Source organism: Rousettus aegyptiacus, unplaced genomic scaffold (genome assembly GCF_014176215.1).
Source record: "Rousettus aegyptiacus isolate mRouAeg1 unplaced genomic scaffold, mRouAeg1.p scaffold_m13_p_5, whole genome shotgun sequence".
In the NCBI taxonomy this organism is placed as follows: domain Eukaryota; kingdom Metazoa; phylum Chordata; class Mammalia; order Chiroptera; family Pteropodidae; genus Rousettus; species Rousettus aegyptiacus.
In genome coordinates this window covers 62100266-62116948 of record NW_023416308.1, presented here as the reverse complement: position 1 = coordinate 62116948, position 16683 = coordinate 62100266, and the positions used below count along the sequence as shown (strand labels likewise).

At 38.9% G+C, this 16683-nt stretch overlaps 1 protein-coding gene across 5 annotated transcripts in view; it reads left to right on the top strand.

Moving 5' to 3' along the window:
• FAT3 (FAT atypical cadherin 3) overlaps positions 1-16683 on the top strand; it is a 603178-nt gene that overhangs the window by 403299 nt on the left and 183196 nt on the right. For all 5 annotated transcript variants that reach the window (XM_016158663.2, XM_016158661.2, XM_016158662.2 and 2 more), the window contains exon 4: positions 15808-15869. In XM_016158663.2, coding sequence (XP_016014149.2) covers positions 15808-15869 — 62 coding nt within the window. The remainder of the gene's footprint in view (positions 1-15807; positions 15870-16683) is intronic.

The following is a 16683-nucleotide window of genomic DNA, read 5'->3' as shown; positions in this document are numbered from 1 at the left end:
GTATCTATTAAAGCACTATGCCTAGACACAATGCACAGGAGATTTAGAGCTGGAAAAAGGCTGGAATCTGATCATAAAAGGCCCTGAACATCAAGTTGAGTTGGGACTTTACTCAATAGGCTACTACGTTGTGGTGGTAGGGAAGTCATGGGTGATGAGGATGAACTATGTGCTTAGAATAGTTTTTCGTATCCCTATTATAGGTGCAGACACTGAGTCACAGAGTGGTTACATGATTTGCATCAAATCATAGAGTATCTAAGTTGGGAAAGTCATATATAGGCTTGTTCTCTGGACTCTGGAGCTTCTTCCACTATCTTTTGCTGCAATTTTTCTTACAAAGACCACAAGCGCTCTTACCAAAGAAACAGGGGCAGGGTGAAAGAAGAAAAGAGATAGCTGGAAACTTTTACCTAAGGACTTGCCACGGAAGAGTGTCATTTATACCAGTAGAAGAATACAAATGAGCAAAAGGGATATAGAATTAAGAGATGCTTACCCAGAGGAGCAGAGAGCTGGTCTGATGATCTCATTTGCAGATTAAAATCAGCTCTGAGATTTGAATTCATTCTGTTGACTCAGATGAGGTTATATCTCTTAACCTTCATACTGACCTCTTTGGTCTTATGGTGGAAGTTACATCCATCTTCCTGGAATTTCCTGCCAGGTGGACGCTGACCTCTAGGCATTGCTATGGAACCAGACTTCTAACTGACCTTTCCTGACAGTTGACCCTTAAGGCTCCTGGGTTTTTGAAAGAGAAAAGAGAATTCCAAGACTTTCCTGAACTTCCATATATTTCAGGCTCTCTATTTTCAAATTAATAATTTTATTCCTCAGTATTTATATATAGTTCAGTAAAATTATAGAAGTTAAATACTCTCAGTAACTACTTAGGGAGACAATAAAGAAGGCACCAAGTTCTTGTTGCATTGCAGGTGCTTTTGCTCATCTCATCTTATTTCGTATTTACAGTGGTCCCATGAGGTAGACATGAACTTTCCCGTTTTATGGGTGAAGACACTGAAGCTCAAAAAGTTGGAGCCACTTGCTCAAAATCATTTAGGTGGGAACCAGAAAGGCTTGGAACTGAACCTGGATCTTTCTTGATTCCCATCATCTGCCCTTCACGCTAGTTCTCAGATAAGAGAACATGCAGAAACTTTTGATCCGAGAGTCAAAACTAATACTGAAAATGTTCACTGTGAAAATTAAAATAAAACAAAGAAAAATGTGTAAAATATTTAAATGAAGAACAGGAAGCCTTCAGCAATATTTATAAGCATTTTGCATATAGTCATTTCTTCTTACATTCAACAGTCATTTATTGAAGGCCTACTGTGTGCCAGGCATTCTTCTAGGTGCTGCAGATATGGCAGTACGTAAGACAGATGAAGTTCCTGCTTTTGTAAGGCTTACGGTCTTGAGAAGATAGACCATGGATAAGTGAACAAGTATGCAAAAAGGATAATTTCAGGCAGATAGGGTCAAAAGGAAATAAAACAAGGAGGGGGAGACTTTCGACTGGGTGATCACAGAAGGGAAGTGGGTTCTCTAGAGGTGATACTTTGAACTGAGGTCTGTGTGATAAAGAAGGAAACAACCATGCAGATATGGGGTTGGAGGGGATGAGAAAAGAAGAATGCTGGTCAAGGGAAAGGCAAGGACAAAGGCTCAGAGCAGAAGTAAGTGTTACATGTTCAAAATGCAGGAAGAATTGCAGAGTAGCTGGAACCTGGTGATACATTATCAATACTTTGGTCAATTGAGTTGAATGTGTTAAGTATGAAAACTTTGCTTTCAAAAGAAAGAGATTTTAGCGAGAAGGAATGCTGAAGTAGGACATAACCAAAAGAGAGAAAACTTCAGAGACGATCTAGCGAAAATTCAAATGGCAATGGTCTTGGCAGAGTTCTTAAAAGAAGTGTGGTGTTTGGATCCCTTTAAGGTCTACTTTGGTGAATAGGGGGCTCCAATGACGTTTAAGTGGATCGATCCTACAACAGGTCAATAGCTTAAGACCAAAAAAAAACTGTCCATATACCAAATTTGTACTTTTCTGAAGCAATATTACAGTGGGAAAGTTTGATTTGGCCCCAGGCATACTGGGAATGGAAAAGCAAGTGTAGATTCTTATCTGAAGATGCTTTGCCAGTGAACGAAATAATGAATGGGAGAGAGAATTAAATGTGGAGATGAGAAAAACATTTCTGTTCTTTTTCACATATTTTGATTAAATGATAGAATAATTCTTCATGAAATTGTGGAAGATAAAATTGAATAAGAAAAGGAGACTTCCTAGTTGAGGATTCTAGAGTCAGACTGCGTGATCAGGTTTCAAATCTCTCTCACTAATTGTAACCTCTGGCAAATTATTTGATTTTACTAAGACTCAATCTCCTAATCTGTAAAGTGGGATGATAATAGTATTTAGCAGTGTAGTAATAGCAATTTATAATTGTTATGAGAATTAAATGTAATGTGCTCAGCGTATGGGGCATTGCCTAATTGGAGTTAAGTATTATGGAATCTGACAAGGTGCTGCTCCTCTCTGGGCCTTAGCTTCTCCATCTGCAAACAGAGTAGTTGCTAGGGCAAGACAGTAAACACTCTCACATGCATCCAGAATTGAAATCATAGAGACCTGGCATTCCGTGTTGATCTAGAACTAGGGTGACTCACTGCCCTGGTTTACCCAAGGCCAAGGGGTTTCTTGGGATATAGAACTGGAACCTTGAATGCTAAAACCAGGACAGTCTTGGGCAAACAGGGATGTTTTCTCACCCTACAAAAGTGTTGCTTTCATGAAGAGGGAAAAGGAGTTGCAGGAAACTCTATTTAAATGGTATGTGACTGGCATTCTCCTAGCATCTCCTGCTTGATGCTTTGTTAAAGTCAGGTACTTGCTTATAATGTGGTCTTGGTCCCTTTATTCTGAACCTGACAGGAATGGAAAGAGAACTTTTCCCATTGTCACCTACAGTTCTGTTTCATGACATGTAAAAATGTAAAAATGCCTCCATGTTAGAAGTTAAGAAGCACCTTCCAGAGCTGATTGACAGAATGCTCATAAGGAGAAAAGTATTGTTTTCTTTCCACTCCCAATACTAAATAATAAAATTCCAAGGTTTCCCTTAAGGTCTCCTGAAGTAACTTTGGGACAGAGCTGGGGTTCTTTTTTGCCTGTGTGCTTCTCCTGTCCTATCAGAATATGGCGAACAATCCTCTGCTACTTCTCTACCTAACAAACTTCTACTCATTCCAACCAAGTGACCCTATCCTGAAAAGTATTTCCTTGCATCCCCAGGTGGAGTTCAAGGCTAACCACTCTGTACCTCCATGTTACCTTTTTACACAATTCCAACTGAGCTGTTAAACAGTTTGGCTGTAATGATGTATCCGCTGCATGTTCCTTATTACTCTCACTGTTCTCTGAAGGGAAGTACACTGGTGCCAAACCAGCAGTGGAGCTAGAAATATAGTTTATGTCATTTTAAAAACTCAGAGCCCAGAATGGCTGAAGTGGAATGCATCCTGCCCTTCGTCCTGTCTGCTGCTTTGGTTTATTAATGCAAAACTTTCCAACAATTTTTTTTCCATGGGAAAAATTAAACCCATTAATATAATTTTAGATCTTAGTCTCTCTAGCTTGAGTCTCAGGTTTTCTCATGCCAGGGTACTAGTGTAACTCAAAAGAATTAAAATTGCAGCACAATAAAATAATCTTGTTGAATGGATTCTAAACCGGATGTCAGTTCCGTGACATGCAGCATCGACATGTACAAGTACTAATCATCCACTAATTTCGACCACAGTAGAATTGAGCTCATTTTCACTGAGAAAGAAGGACTGACACAGTGTCGTGAATGGTTTAAAAATCTTCTTTGAGACACTGTATGCACAGCCATTTGTTTCTCAGAGCCAACAAAGATGACATTTTCTTTCCACATGGGTAGCGTGTTTATTTGGCTAGTTGGTTTTTTCAAATGGGTATCTCTTGTGTAAACTGTTGGCCCCTAAGAGGGAATGCTAAATAGCTGAATGTAGGGGGAAGAAAAAACATTTTTCAACTCTGCTCTGACCCCTTTGGGGACTGCATGGGAGAAGATGGGGGTCAACCTTGGGATGAAAAAAAGAAAAGGAGTAAGAGAGACAAAAACCTGAACATGAGTGCCTTGCAGACCCACTGTCAGCTGCTGCCCTTCATCTGCACTTTGCCAGGCTGCGTGCCCCCATTTCAGGTCTGCCATCACTGCTCTCATCCCTGAAATAGGAGAATACCCTAAAGAACTTCTTCCACCTCTACCAAGGGAACCAGTAAAGGAAAACCGAGCAAAAAATTACAAGGTGGCTAGCCAAGGGTACCAATTTAGGAGTCACACAGAGCTAGCTACTTAGTAATGTGATACTCAATAAATGATATGTATTTATGTTGATTTTGTGAATAAATATGTGGATAAACAAAATTTAGACAGATGCTATGGTGGTCTTTGTTGAAAGAAAATGTCAGCTTTCCTGCCCACCTCCCTCCAACCCTGCACACCAGCTCCTATCTATCTCACAGCCAGCATTTTCTGTTCTCAAATATTTCCTCGGTTTTACTTAACTCTTTCAATGATTCTCTCACTTTCTCGTCAGTTTTTTTGTTTTCATTTCTGAACAAGAAATTAAAATGCCACTTATGTGACACTTTTGATAATACATGGCTGAGGTACCCCTTATTGGTTGCATTTTGGATAGGTTAATTCATTAGACTCCAGGTGGGAGTATGATCTTACGAGGCCCTTTGACTCACCTTCTGTTTTGATATTCACTGTGGAGTGCTTGGTGGACCTAGAGAAATCGGTGGTTGGATGCTTTTTGCAACTCTTCCCTTTGTCTTTCACTCCCCACAAATCACTGTTTTACTTACTGTTCTTTGGGATATGAAACATGGGCTGAACCCTGCCTGACAGGTTAGCAGTCCCTACTTATATGTGACAGATTCTTGGATAAATAACATAATTTAGTTAAACAAAAAGTAAAGGCAAAAGAGAAATAAAATACATATTAGAGAGAGTCAAGAAAAACTCATTAGCATTGGCAATTTGCCATTTCCCCCCATTAACCTCAATTAACCACACAGACAGCAGACTCTGACATACAATACAAAAAAAACATGGCTTTATGAACTTGTAACGTTTTATGTTGAAAACCTAAAATAATAATTATCACAGCATATAATTTCATTTGGAATTTATTTAGAAGCTTTCCCAAAAGACATGGAAGCTTTCGTAAATCATAACATGAATGCTGAGTGATTATTCCCACGTATGTGGACCATTACCTGCTTCAGATGATGGTACAGGTACATGCATTCACACATTCTTCCATACACATTTTCAATAGTATAGCTTATTCATCCAATAAACTAACGTGTAATGATCACCATCCATCTGCCAGACACTGGCCAAAGCATTAAAGATATAAAGATTAGCCTAGGCTCAAGTCTTAAAGAGTATTTATGTAAGGAATATTAAATAAATAAAAACGTGGTTGCCCTAGAGAGGCCACAAGCTAGTGAAGGAAACCAACATACAAATAGATACGAAATGATAAAGCTATAAGAGAATTGTTTATAAAGTTCTCTACAAAATAGCAGAAAGACTATGCAGCTGTTCCCTGAATTGATACAGCATTTTTAAATTTAATAACAAAGATGTAGAAAAGATTTTAACTCTTCTTTTACTTCCACTTACATTTATAAAGAAAAAAATTGAATGTCACTCCTAGTAAGGAGATTAAATGCTCTCCCATTAAATCATTGCTATTTTGGAGGAAGAAACTGAGGCACACGACAGTTTTAAAGACTTGCACGAAGTCGTTGAGTTGATGTGATTAAGCACAAATTTCACCATTCTTGAAATAAATGGTCCTTCTTCCTAAAATAAAAAATAAAATAAAAAATAGAATAAACAGGAAAACCATGAAATTCTATTAAATCAGATTCTAACTGAGGAGAATTTTATACCAGTTGAAAATATGAGTTCTGGAATATTCCAGGAAACACATATGTACTACTTTCAAATAAACATATAAGGTCAATGCTACTATTAACAATGTGTCACCAAGCAAAAGACCTGCTTGGACAGTCTCTAATGAATAGTTACATACACTGTTTGCAATTAGAACTTCAAAATGGTGGTTGTGCAAATTAAAGTGCTTTGCAAATGGTTTGTTTCAGTACATTAAATATTCCCCTGAGACCTTTTCACCCTATTAATTTACCTATGTAGTACAAAGGTAAACTTCAACCAGCCACATAACTGTTACACATTTCCAGATAAGTGAAATGAAAAATTAGGTTTTACACTATACATATTTAGGACAAAAGGAAAGTACTGAATTATGTGAAAATTAACTTGAAAATGTGTGATATTAAAAAAGAAGTGTCATCAGCCTTCTGATAACATTCAAAGCTCTCCATAATAAGTGACATTTTCTAAGAATTTTTAAAATTAGATTTAAAATATTGTTCCTACCTAAGATGTTGTATCAATCATAGAGCAGAGGTGATCTTTAAAGAGCTACACGCCTGCAAAGCACGCATGTGTTTTCAAGACTTTGCCCATCTTCCTCTGAGTCATTTGCACTTCATCCATCCTCCTGATTTTATCTGTCATGTGAAAACAGCTGTAGAAACTAATTATTTGCAGTGAAATCATTTCTAAGGGGAGTGCAGTGGTTGTTTTCACACCTCTGGAGTGTGTAGGATTTAAAGAACGTAATAACATTCATTCGAGTAAGCCGAAGAAAACCTAAACTTTCAATTACTTGGTTATTAAATTTTCAGACATTGTCAGAGGTGACCAATGTGGAGACAATAAGGTTCCCCTGTCAAATGTAATTAGAAATAACACCCCAGTGCTCTTAAAGTTTTTAAGAGAAATAAAAGATAATCATTGCTTTTTACAGGTGCTCTTTCCGTTTTTAAATAGCACCTGCTAAGTACAAAGCACAAACACTTTATCTGTATTGTTTATTACCAAAAGCCTTTGAGGAAATTATTACTATCTCCAACTTAGAGATGACAAGACTGAGATCAGAGAAGTTGTGTAACTTGTCCTCATTCACAAAGCTAAGAAATAGAGCCAAAATTTAAACCCAGACTTACCTTTTTTGTTAATCTTCTTTCTCATTATTTTCACCTACAAATTAGATATTGTAACTTTTTCTAACTTCTTTATCTATTGGAATTTATTCATTACTAAAGGCCCAGTAGAAAATCAGTTTATTCCCTTATCTTTTCCAGTTGCGCAATTCAGCATTATCTTTCCTTTTTCAGGAACCCGTAGTTGGCTGGGGTGTGTATTAGATCACACCTTGTATCACAGTTTTTTGCTTATGAGTCTGTCTGCCTCACTGGATTTTTTGTTCCATGAAGACAAATATAGGAGCTTATTGTTATATCCTCTTGGCTCTTCTCAATTAATGTGCCTTGTGTACAGTTTGTGGAGAAGATGCAGCATCCCTACCGAGGTGGTATTTTACCTCTGCTACGAGGATCCTGGTGGCCGCATGGAGCTGGAAGAGGTGTAACCCTATAGGCCATACAAGAAAGCATGCCAGAATGAAGACGACAAACTCTTGGTGAGACAAGCCAGTATTAGGGGAAGACAGACAGCAAGTGTCAGGTCTAAAGTAAGAAGAAATCTGGCAACCTCATAGTTTAGTCCTTTGCTGGGAGGATTAGGAATAGAACTTTGTAGAATTCAGTGAAAGCATGCAGGAGACTATGTGCCAGGTGCCCCATTTTACTGTTCTTTAAATTCTTTTGGTTTATAAAATCGGGTATTGTTTCTTGTAGGAAAACTAGACCATTTAAAGCCAAAAATATTAATAACCATAACCCCACCAGCCAGAGATAACAATTGTATGAACAGTGATTCCCTCCCTCGGCTAGAACCACATGGAGCTTTTTAAAAATCCACCCATACCAAAGAATTTGGAACCTCTGGATGTGGAAGCTTGGCATCAGTGTCTTTTAAAGCTCCCTGGTGTTTCCAATGCACAGCCAAGTTTGAAAATCAGCACTGGAGTAGAGTCGGGCTTCTCAGAATTTACTGTACACACAAATCACCTAGGTCTGGGAGGGGCCTGCAGTTCTGCATTTCTAACCTGCCCTCAAGTGATGCTGCTGCTAATTCTTGCTATACTTTGAGGAGCAGGTGTATATACTATACTATTTTCTCAGTAACCTTTAACAATGCATGAATGGACTTCTTAGAATAAATCTTTGAACAAGTTACTTAAACTTGTTCAGATGACAGGGTACATAGTAGACATTTTACCATTTTTTTACTGCCCATATGATAATCCAGGAATCATTCTTAGAGCTCATAGTCAGAGTAACAGTCACAGTATTTTATATCCTCCAGGAACCAAGCTAATAGGCATTTTAAATTGGTTATTTAATTGAATAAGCCTAATTTTACAGAGGAGGAAGCTGATATTTAAAGAAGTTAAATAACTTGCTGAAGACAGGCAGTTGCCTAGGGGTGGGACGGATATGCAAAACCAGGCAATGTGATTCCAGAGCCTGAGTACAGGTCACTATACTGCTAACCAGTAGACCACTATGCTTCTCAGACTAGATAATCTGAGACCCATCCATATAATATAATTTAGATTGCCAGCCACATATTCTTCCTTATTTTAATCAACCAATACCTAGAATTATGCCAAAAAAAAATCTTGGCAGAAAGAGAAAGGGGGAGATGTGTGCCATATTGCACATCTGAGCACACACATCAGTGGTATGTTAATGGCACTTAAAAATGGCATCATTTCATATGACATCCTTAATATTGGTTCGCCATCTGCAGCTCAGTTTCTCTGAAGAAATTCAATATGGCTTTCAAGGTTTAGCTAAATCGCCTGGAGACTTTCAGGTGCATAAATACTTCTTCATATAGGCCAGATCAGAAGGCAGAGCCAGAGGGCTATGTGAGATTGGGAGGAGAGCCATGAGGATCGGTGATAAGGAAAGGAATTGAGGGAAGAACATATGGGACTGGTAAGTATCCCGGTATTCTGGAGTACTTATTAGATTCATACACAGCATCTCTGGTCTTAACTGTATATGTGTGTACATGTGTGCATATGTGGGTGTGTATGGCAGAACCACCTGGTACATGAGAGGATTATTCAGAGAAGAAGGACTTTGAAAATATTCTCCACCATATATCTTCTTCATTACTTCTCCCTTCTCTTCCCTTGTTGGCCACTATCTTATCTTTCACCCTGATGACAAGTTGCCTTGACCCAGATGTCCCTCCCTGATCAATGTCATCTATAATGGGTGGTACAACAAGGGAGCAGTGCTTGCCTGAACCTCATAACTCTCTCTCCAGGCTCTGGGCAACCTCACCTATCAGCCAGGGCTGAAGGGAAGGTGCAGGGCGTGCGCCAGCATCAGCACTTGTCCTGTTACAGAAAACCAACAGCTATGAACCATGTTTCACCCACAGGGTCATAATTCGGCTGAAGACGCACGCTCATTCACTTACACAGGCTTCTAGTTGCATCTTGGAAATCACTATTTATAAGGAAAAGTTTAAGTGGCAGGCTTAAGCTCCATCAGGTGATTTCCTGTCAGATTTTCTTAAGAAAATTTAATAGCAGTACTGCATGCTCAATTGAGCAACTCTAAATCTTACATCTGATGAAACAGCCTTTACTTAGGAAGCATGACTGATAGGGCCATTTTCCAGAATCCTTTTTTTAACCCCCTCATAACTGATGTTGTAAGTCTTATATAGTTTTTATTTCTGGTTATTCCTTTCTTTTCAAACAAATATCATATGGTTTAAGGCTACACTTTACTTAGTTACTTTTAAACAAACATAATACACATCTTCACTTCAACTTTAATTTTTCCTACGATCCTGAAATTCGCATTTACTGTGTCTCTTTAACTCTCTCTCAATTCAGTGCATAGCCTATGTCCCTGTGTAAGCCCTGCAGGGAACATTTTAAGGCTTCCTAATGGGCTCCAGTCAGAGGTAGAAACAGTAGTTCTAGAAGTTAGAATCTTGGGAATGAGACAAAAAACATAGGCATAACTAAGGTTTTTTGTTTTGTTTTTTTTTTGTTGTTTTTTTTTCCCTAGCTAAAAACACACGCTCATAGTAAAGTGTTATTTTTACTTTTACCCTTTTAAGATGTATGTGTATGAGTATTTAAGAGTTGATTTTGTGGATAAATAAAAACCAGAACACAGCCCCTCTTGTTCCTGCCTGGGTGATCAGCCCAGGTCGTGCACAGCTGGACTCGGGTCCATCAAGAGGAAAGTGGGGTCGGGTGAGAGAGCAAGGAAGGGGAACAAAATTATCTCCTTTTAATGTTTTTATATTGTAGATTTTTCACAGTGAAAATGGAATTTAGGATATTCCTAGATGAGGAAGCAGGGGCCTGAGAAAAGATTTGATTGCTGTAATCTCATAACCAGTTATTAACACATTTGAGACTGGGTCCCAGGTCTCCTGGCTCCTAGAAGGGTGGCTTTGCCACTACCTCATCCTCATCTGCTAGGGAGACAGAGAAGAAGCTTCAGGTGCCCTGGGTTTGAATCCTTGCTTAGTCATTGCTGACCTTGGGCAAGTTATTTAACTCAGTTTCCTCCTATAAACAGTCAAAATAGTTCCTATTTCTCTAAACTATTGTGAAATTATATGCAATCATACATGTGAACCATTTAGTATAGTGCCTGGCACATAGTACTCAAATGTTGGACGCCCCTTTGTTATTATTTGCCCACCTTTCTCCATAAATGAGATGGAAACCAGGATATGGGAGAATGGTGAAAAAGCCACAAAGCCCTGGGGCATGACAGTAAAGATTAAAAATTTTAATCAGCAGCTGGGAAATATTTTTCAAAAAGGCTATCAGGAATTGTTCTATTGACTGCCAACTATCGGCATGGAACAGGGTCCCCTAAAAATGATAAAACATTAAAATCATTCAAAGAATGGAAGAGAGCATTCAGATAATTTTAAATCCCATGCACTGGGAACATTTTGGCCATTGTCTGAAACGATTTTGAGAGTGGAAGAATTCCATGTCACTATCATTCAAACAAGTCTTGCTTGGTACCTACTATGTGTCAGGGTCTATGTTAAATGCCAAAAACACAAGATAAATCTATTTACTACTCTTTTGTTTGTATCTTATAAGGAATAATTGATTTGTTAACAAATAATTAGAGCCAAATAGTGAATGCTTTTATAAATAGCAGTATTTATATATTCAACAAATGTGACAGGTACTGATCTAGATTCCTAAGCTCAACTGGAAGTACCCAAAGTCTCTGCCTTCCTGAAACTGTGGCCTAGAGGGGGATCCAGGCAATAGATAAGTTATATGCAAAATACTAGAGGAGGAAAAGTCAGAGAAGGGTTCACAGAAAAGGTGACATTTGAACTGTCTAGAAGGATGGTGAAGAGTATATCGGGTAGCTGGGGTAGTAGGCATGGAGAAGTGGAATATGAAAAAGACAGATTTTGGCTTACAGGGCTGATAATTCAAGCTGTATTTCTTAAGAACAAGCCCAGCTTCCAAGAGTCTTGGAAAATTATGCTGAAACAGCCAAGACCTATACTACTTCAAGTAGCACTTAAAGAAAATGTGAATTTCATCGCACTAGATTACACAGCTGCGACCCAGGATACCCGCAGGGAAAAAGAGCAGGGAAGAGGTGTCATCCTTGCAAGGATCACTTCTCTGGCCATAACTACGTAGAACATTTTGAGTTTTCTTTTGAACAGGCAGCCACATTTTCATGCTCAGGCTGTTTCTCACGGAGATTGTTAGACTTCTCTGTCTCCACAACAAAAAATCAAAAGTAGCCATTTTTAAAGTAATTGCACGGTTCCAGCCATGTGCCCTCCCTCCTTCTTTACTGAGTATCATTCACTAGGACTGGCATAATTCCCCTCCTAAATTGGAGGTTTGCATATGCAATTATATCAAATGATGTGTTTGTTTATATCTCCGAACCACTTTCAAAAACTTGCCTATGATTTATCTTTGAAATTCAATTTCATCATGTCAGTCCCCAATTTACTGTGACCAATGGGTCTACAGTTACATGTGCGATGTGCACGCCTCTCTCCTGCAGAGATTACAATGAGGTTGCCTTCCACAGGGGCGAGTCACAGTGGTTGAAGAGGGAGGTTGCTCTTTTCTATTCTCTTTCCTATTCTAAAGCCCAACTGCATTCCGCTACAAAGAAGTTGTTAAAAATGAGGATGCAGCTTTGGCAATTCCGACTAATTCCTCTGGACTGTGAGGGACGGACTGTGAGGGACGGCTCACTGCATTCCTTCCTGACTGTAAAAACTACAGTGCTGGCGAAGCGCCACAGCTCATCCTAAGTATGTTCCTTCAGAAGGACAGCTTTTGCTCCTTTTTGGTTGAGCTGGTCCTGCTCGACAAGGTTTATTTTTCAGTTGTGGCTTTAACCCTAAATGTTCTGTTCATTAACGATTTTTATGTTCCAGGCCCCCATGGACAAACCTGATCTCTCTATTCATGCCAACGCCTCTAATGCATGATTCCTAAACTAACTTATTCATTCAAATATTTTTAAAGGTCTGTCTTCTCTAAACATGAAAGTCTTATTAAAATCTAAAAGGCAGAGTTATGGTCCCCTACTGATTTTCATACAGTTTTACCAATGTATAATTTACATAAAATATCATTCACCCATTTAAAGTACACAATTCAACGGTTTTTGAATACTTATGGAACTGTGCAACCATCACCATAATCTGTAATTTTAGAGCTTTCTCATCACCCCCAGAAGAAACATTGTACCCATTAGCAGTCACTCCCTATCCCTAACTCCATCTCATCTAACTTCCTACCGATTTTCACTTTTAAATTAGATTTTTTTTTTACCCACCTTTTACCTTATATCTGTGAAAATAAATGCAACAGAAACCCAGAGAACTGAAACCTACAGAAGTTTTCCTGCCTTTCTTTCAGGAACAGAAACTGCCTGCCTTTCTCACAACTCTCTGTTGTATATGTTGTTTCAGACTTTAGGAAGCCTGTTTCTTCCTCTGTTTTCTGATAAATATGTGAGAAACACATCCTGGTGAAGGTATACAGATGAAAAAGAGCCACATTGCTCTCCCAGTTACACATGTGTATTGTGCAAATATGTAACTTTCCTTAAAAAATTACCAAAGAATAATCAGGAGAGGAAAATGACCTTTTCCCTGGGCACAGTTATACCACAATGGGCTGTGGCTGCATGACCCAGGCAAGTAGAACCTGAAATGATACAAGCCCTCAGGGGAACAGAGGGCAAAGGGCTCCCAGTCTTTCAAGCCTAGAAGAGCAGCAGGCGGACAACAGAGTGGAAACTGACAGCCCTGTCACCCATTTATAGCCTCAATATAACAAGTATTTCCCATTCCCACTGTGACCTCTCGCAGAGGATGCCCCCTGAAGAGGTGAAAGCCTCCTGCTCCCTTTCGAGAAGACAGTTACTTCTCACTTGGAAGGAGCCTCTGTGACATATGACCTTGCTGAATAAAATGACCTGAAAATGAAAGCAAAAGATTTGTGTGTTAGACACCCATTGGTGTGACCAAACCGACCAGAAGTCAATGTGAAACACAGAGCTGTGCTCCTCTTTATTCCTCCTCCATCACTCCACCCACCATTGCACTCACACATCATCTCTGTCTCCCCTTTGCTCACCCCCCCAACACACACACACTGACCCAATTGATCTGATCCAGACACTAAAGCGGATCTGTGTATTTCACTCTTGGATGTGGCTGAGCAGAAAAATTACTGTCAATAAAAAGTCATAGTGAGATTCAACAAAGCATAGTGGAATTACCTAGGATCTTCTTTTAGAATCAAGGGGCCATCTCAGGTATTGTCCCAAGAGATTCAGATACAGTAAATGAGGGACGGAGTAGAGAACAGAATCTGTTTTTTTAGTTTCTTCGAAGATTGTAATGTGCAGCTAGAGAAGAGAAGTTACAGATTCTCTTGCTCGAAGCCACTGATAGCAGCTTCTCTCCATCACTTCCAACAGTAGCTCCTCTTTGTATCCCGACTGCAGAGTGCTGTGCTATTCACATAGAGGACCTCCATCAGTGGTTTCTAATGAGACCTGAAGGCACACAACCTCTGTTCACCATCAAATACTCTCCCTACACACAAAGCAGTGCCCTCCTAAATAAACACATTCTAAGTCTGTAGCGAAACTGAAGAGTATAAATAATCTATTTCTTTCTACAGCAGTTTTCATCAACTGAACATTAATGAAGTGTCTATTCTTTGTTTTAGGCCAAGGGCTAGGTGGGTACCCGGGCTTCAGAATGGGAAGACAGGCTCTTTCCATGAAGGACCTCTGTGAACTTGTCTAGTGGGAAAATACAGACATATGAGAAAAGGATTATCATGTAGGGCAAAGAACAAAGATGAGGTGACATATACGGTTTCTGTTCGGACACATCAGATGGGCACCTACCCCGATAGGTCACCTATGTAACAGCTGACCTAAAACCTGACCTAAATTTGAAAAACCTATGGGTGAGGCAATGGGGTGAGGGCATATTTCAGAAAGAATTCATAGAAAGGCAGTTCATTTGTTCAATGGGGACATAGATTTCCCTTCCATAGGAATACAGACAGATGAGAGAGGAGGGAAATGGGGCCTGTTTATAAAGAGCCTTGCTACTACTCCCACTGGGACTTTATTATGAAGGCCTTTTAACCTCCTGTGGCTCTGCTTGGCTTTCTCTAAAATCCACTTACTCCCACCCACCACTTCTGTGTAAAATAAAAACTGGAGGTCATGAGATCCTCAGCTAACCTTGATAGAATACCTTTTCCTTATTTCATATACCTCACCAGCACTGGGAGTGAGCTATTCATGTGATTTTTCTCTCCGTTCTTTGCTGTCAATCAGCATATGTCACAAAAACGGCCTGATCCATAGTCTCTTGTCTTTAGGGACATGTGAAATCAAGAAATGGAATGGAAATTTGACCTCCTAATTGCCATTTGACAATAATAATAATAAAACCTGTGAAAGACAAATTGGTGCAATAAGCTGGGTGGCCTTGAAGGTTTTGTCTTCTCATTTCCTTTTCTTTGTCTTTATACTCAAAGGAGTGATTCATTTATGAGAAACGCCATTCTAAGGAAAGATAGATATTTCCCATGTGGGACTGATTTTTTGTAAAAATTTAAACACATATAACAAAATGATAAAATTAAAGTATGAGATCTTAGGTGTATAAGTTATTAAAATTGAAATAATTTTGTGTACAATAGCTATTACAGAAATAACCTTCTTTGTTAAGTATAACAAAAAATTATAAGCATAAAAATGTTAAATAAGAAATTGCTGTTTCATAGTCAGAATCTAATCGTTATCAACAACCTATTAATTGTTCAAGAACTGTGAAATTTTTAATGAGATTCCTACTATAGAATTTTAGTCATATGCAAATGAAGCATTGAAATCCTTCATTATCAGAAAAACAATGGTTTTTTAGTGAGTCTTTACATCCCTAAGTGATTATAATATCTGAGGTAGCAGAACCAGAACAAATTTTTCAAGTTTTCTTTGTAAATTTTGTTCTAAGAGTAATTTCAAAACTATCTGATTGCCACTGGGGGGTGGAGAGTTACTGTTCCCCATTGCTTTAGTTTTTCCTTTAACTGGACTTTTTCTCCGCACTCAGTAATCTACTTGCCCCAGATATTTTAAAGTCAAATATTCTCGTTTCTACACAGGTCTGATTACAACAACTTCAAGGAAACTGGATCGAGAACAGCAGGCAGAACACTTTCTGGAGGTAAGCGCATAGGTGGCAGTGCATTCATTAAAACTCACCTTCACTAAACTTCTCTACCCTTCGGCATGAGCTAGAACTTTAACATGTGAACACTGGCTTCCGAAATGGAGATACTTCTCTTGGGCTGACCAGTGCTGAATCTGGAGATTTCTGGTGTGTTCCTCTGAATGCATTCCTGTGTCCTTCCTGAGCAAGGGATGCAGAGCAGTCTTTGCCTTTCACTGCAAACATGCAGATGCCTGTACATCTCTGCCTTGACTTCAGGTTCCTTCATGAGGGTTAGGAAAAGAAAGTTCAGGAGTAGAGCCCTCAGAACGACTGGGGCCTCAGATGTAGAATGAGAAAGAGCAAAAAAAATGCTGTGGTTAAAGTAAAGTACATCATTTGTGAAGAAGCGTGCTGCTTCATTTCTCATTTTTTTCTAGGAGAAGGTTGAGGACGAAAAGTCTGCTAGTTGATTCACTGCCCGAGGTGACTGCTTCTGAAACCATAAAATGTGCTCCTATAATTCATTAAGACAGAAACAGCAGCAATATAAACTATAAGAGCATTATTTCTGTTATGGAGAAACAACACCATAAGGCACGAGATGAGAAAATAGATATGAAAGAGCTTTGTGGAACATTCTTTCTATACATATGGAGTATCTTTATTGGGAAGCTTTAAGTCTGGGAAGTACGTATGACACTATGATTTAAGTGTATGGTCTTATATGTAACGGATGACAATTTTTGGAAGTTAGGGCTTTGTTAATGTTTTACAATGTGTTCCTGCTTCTAAAATTATCTGTTAGTCCCTAAGAACTACTTATTGA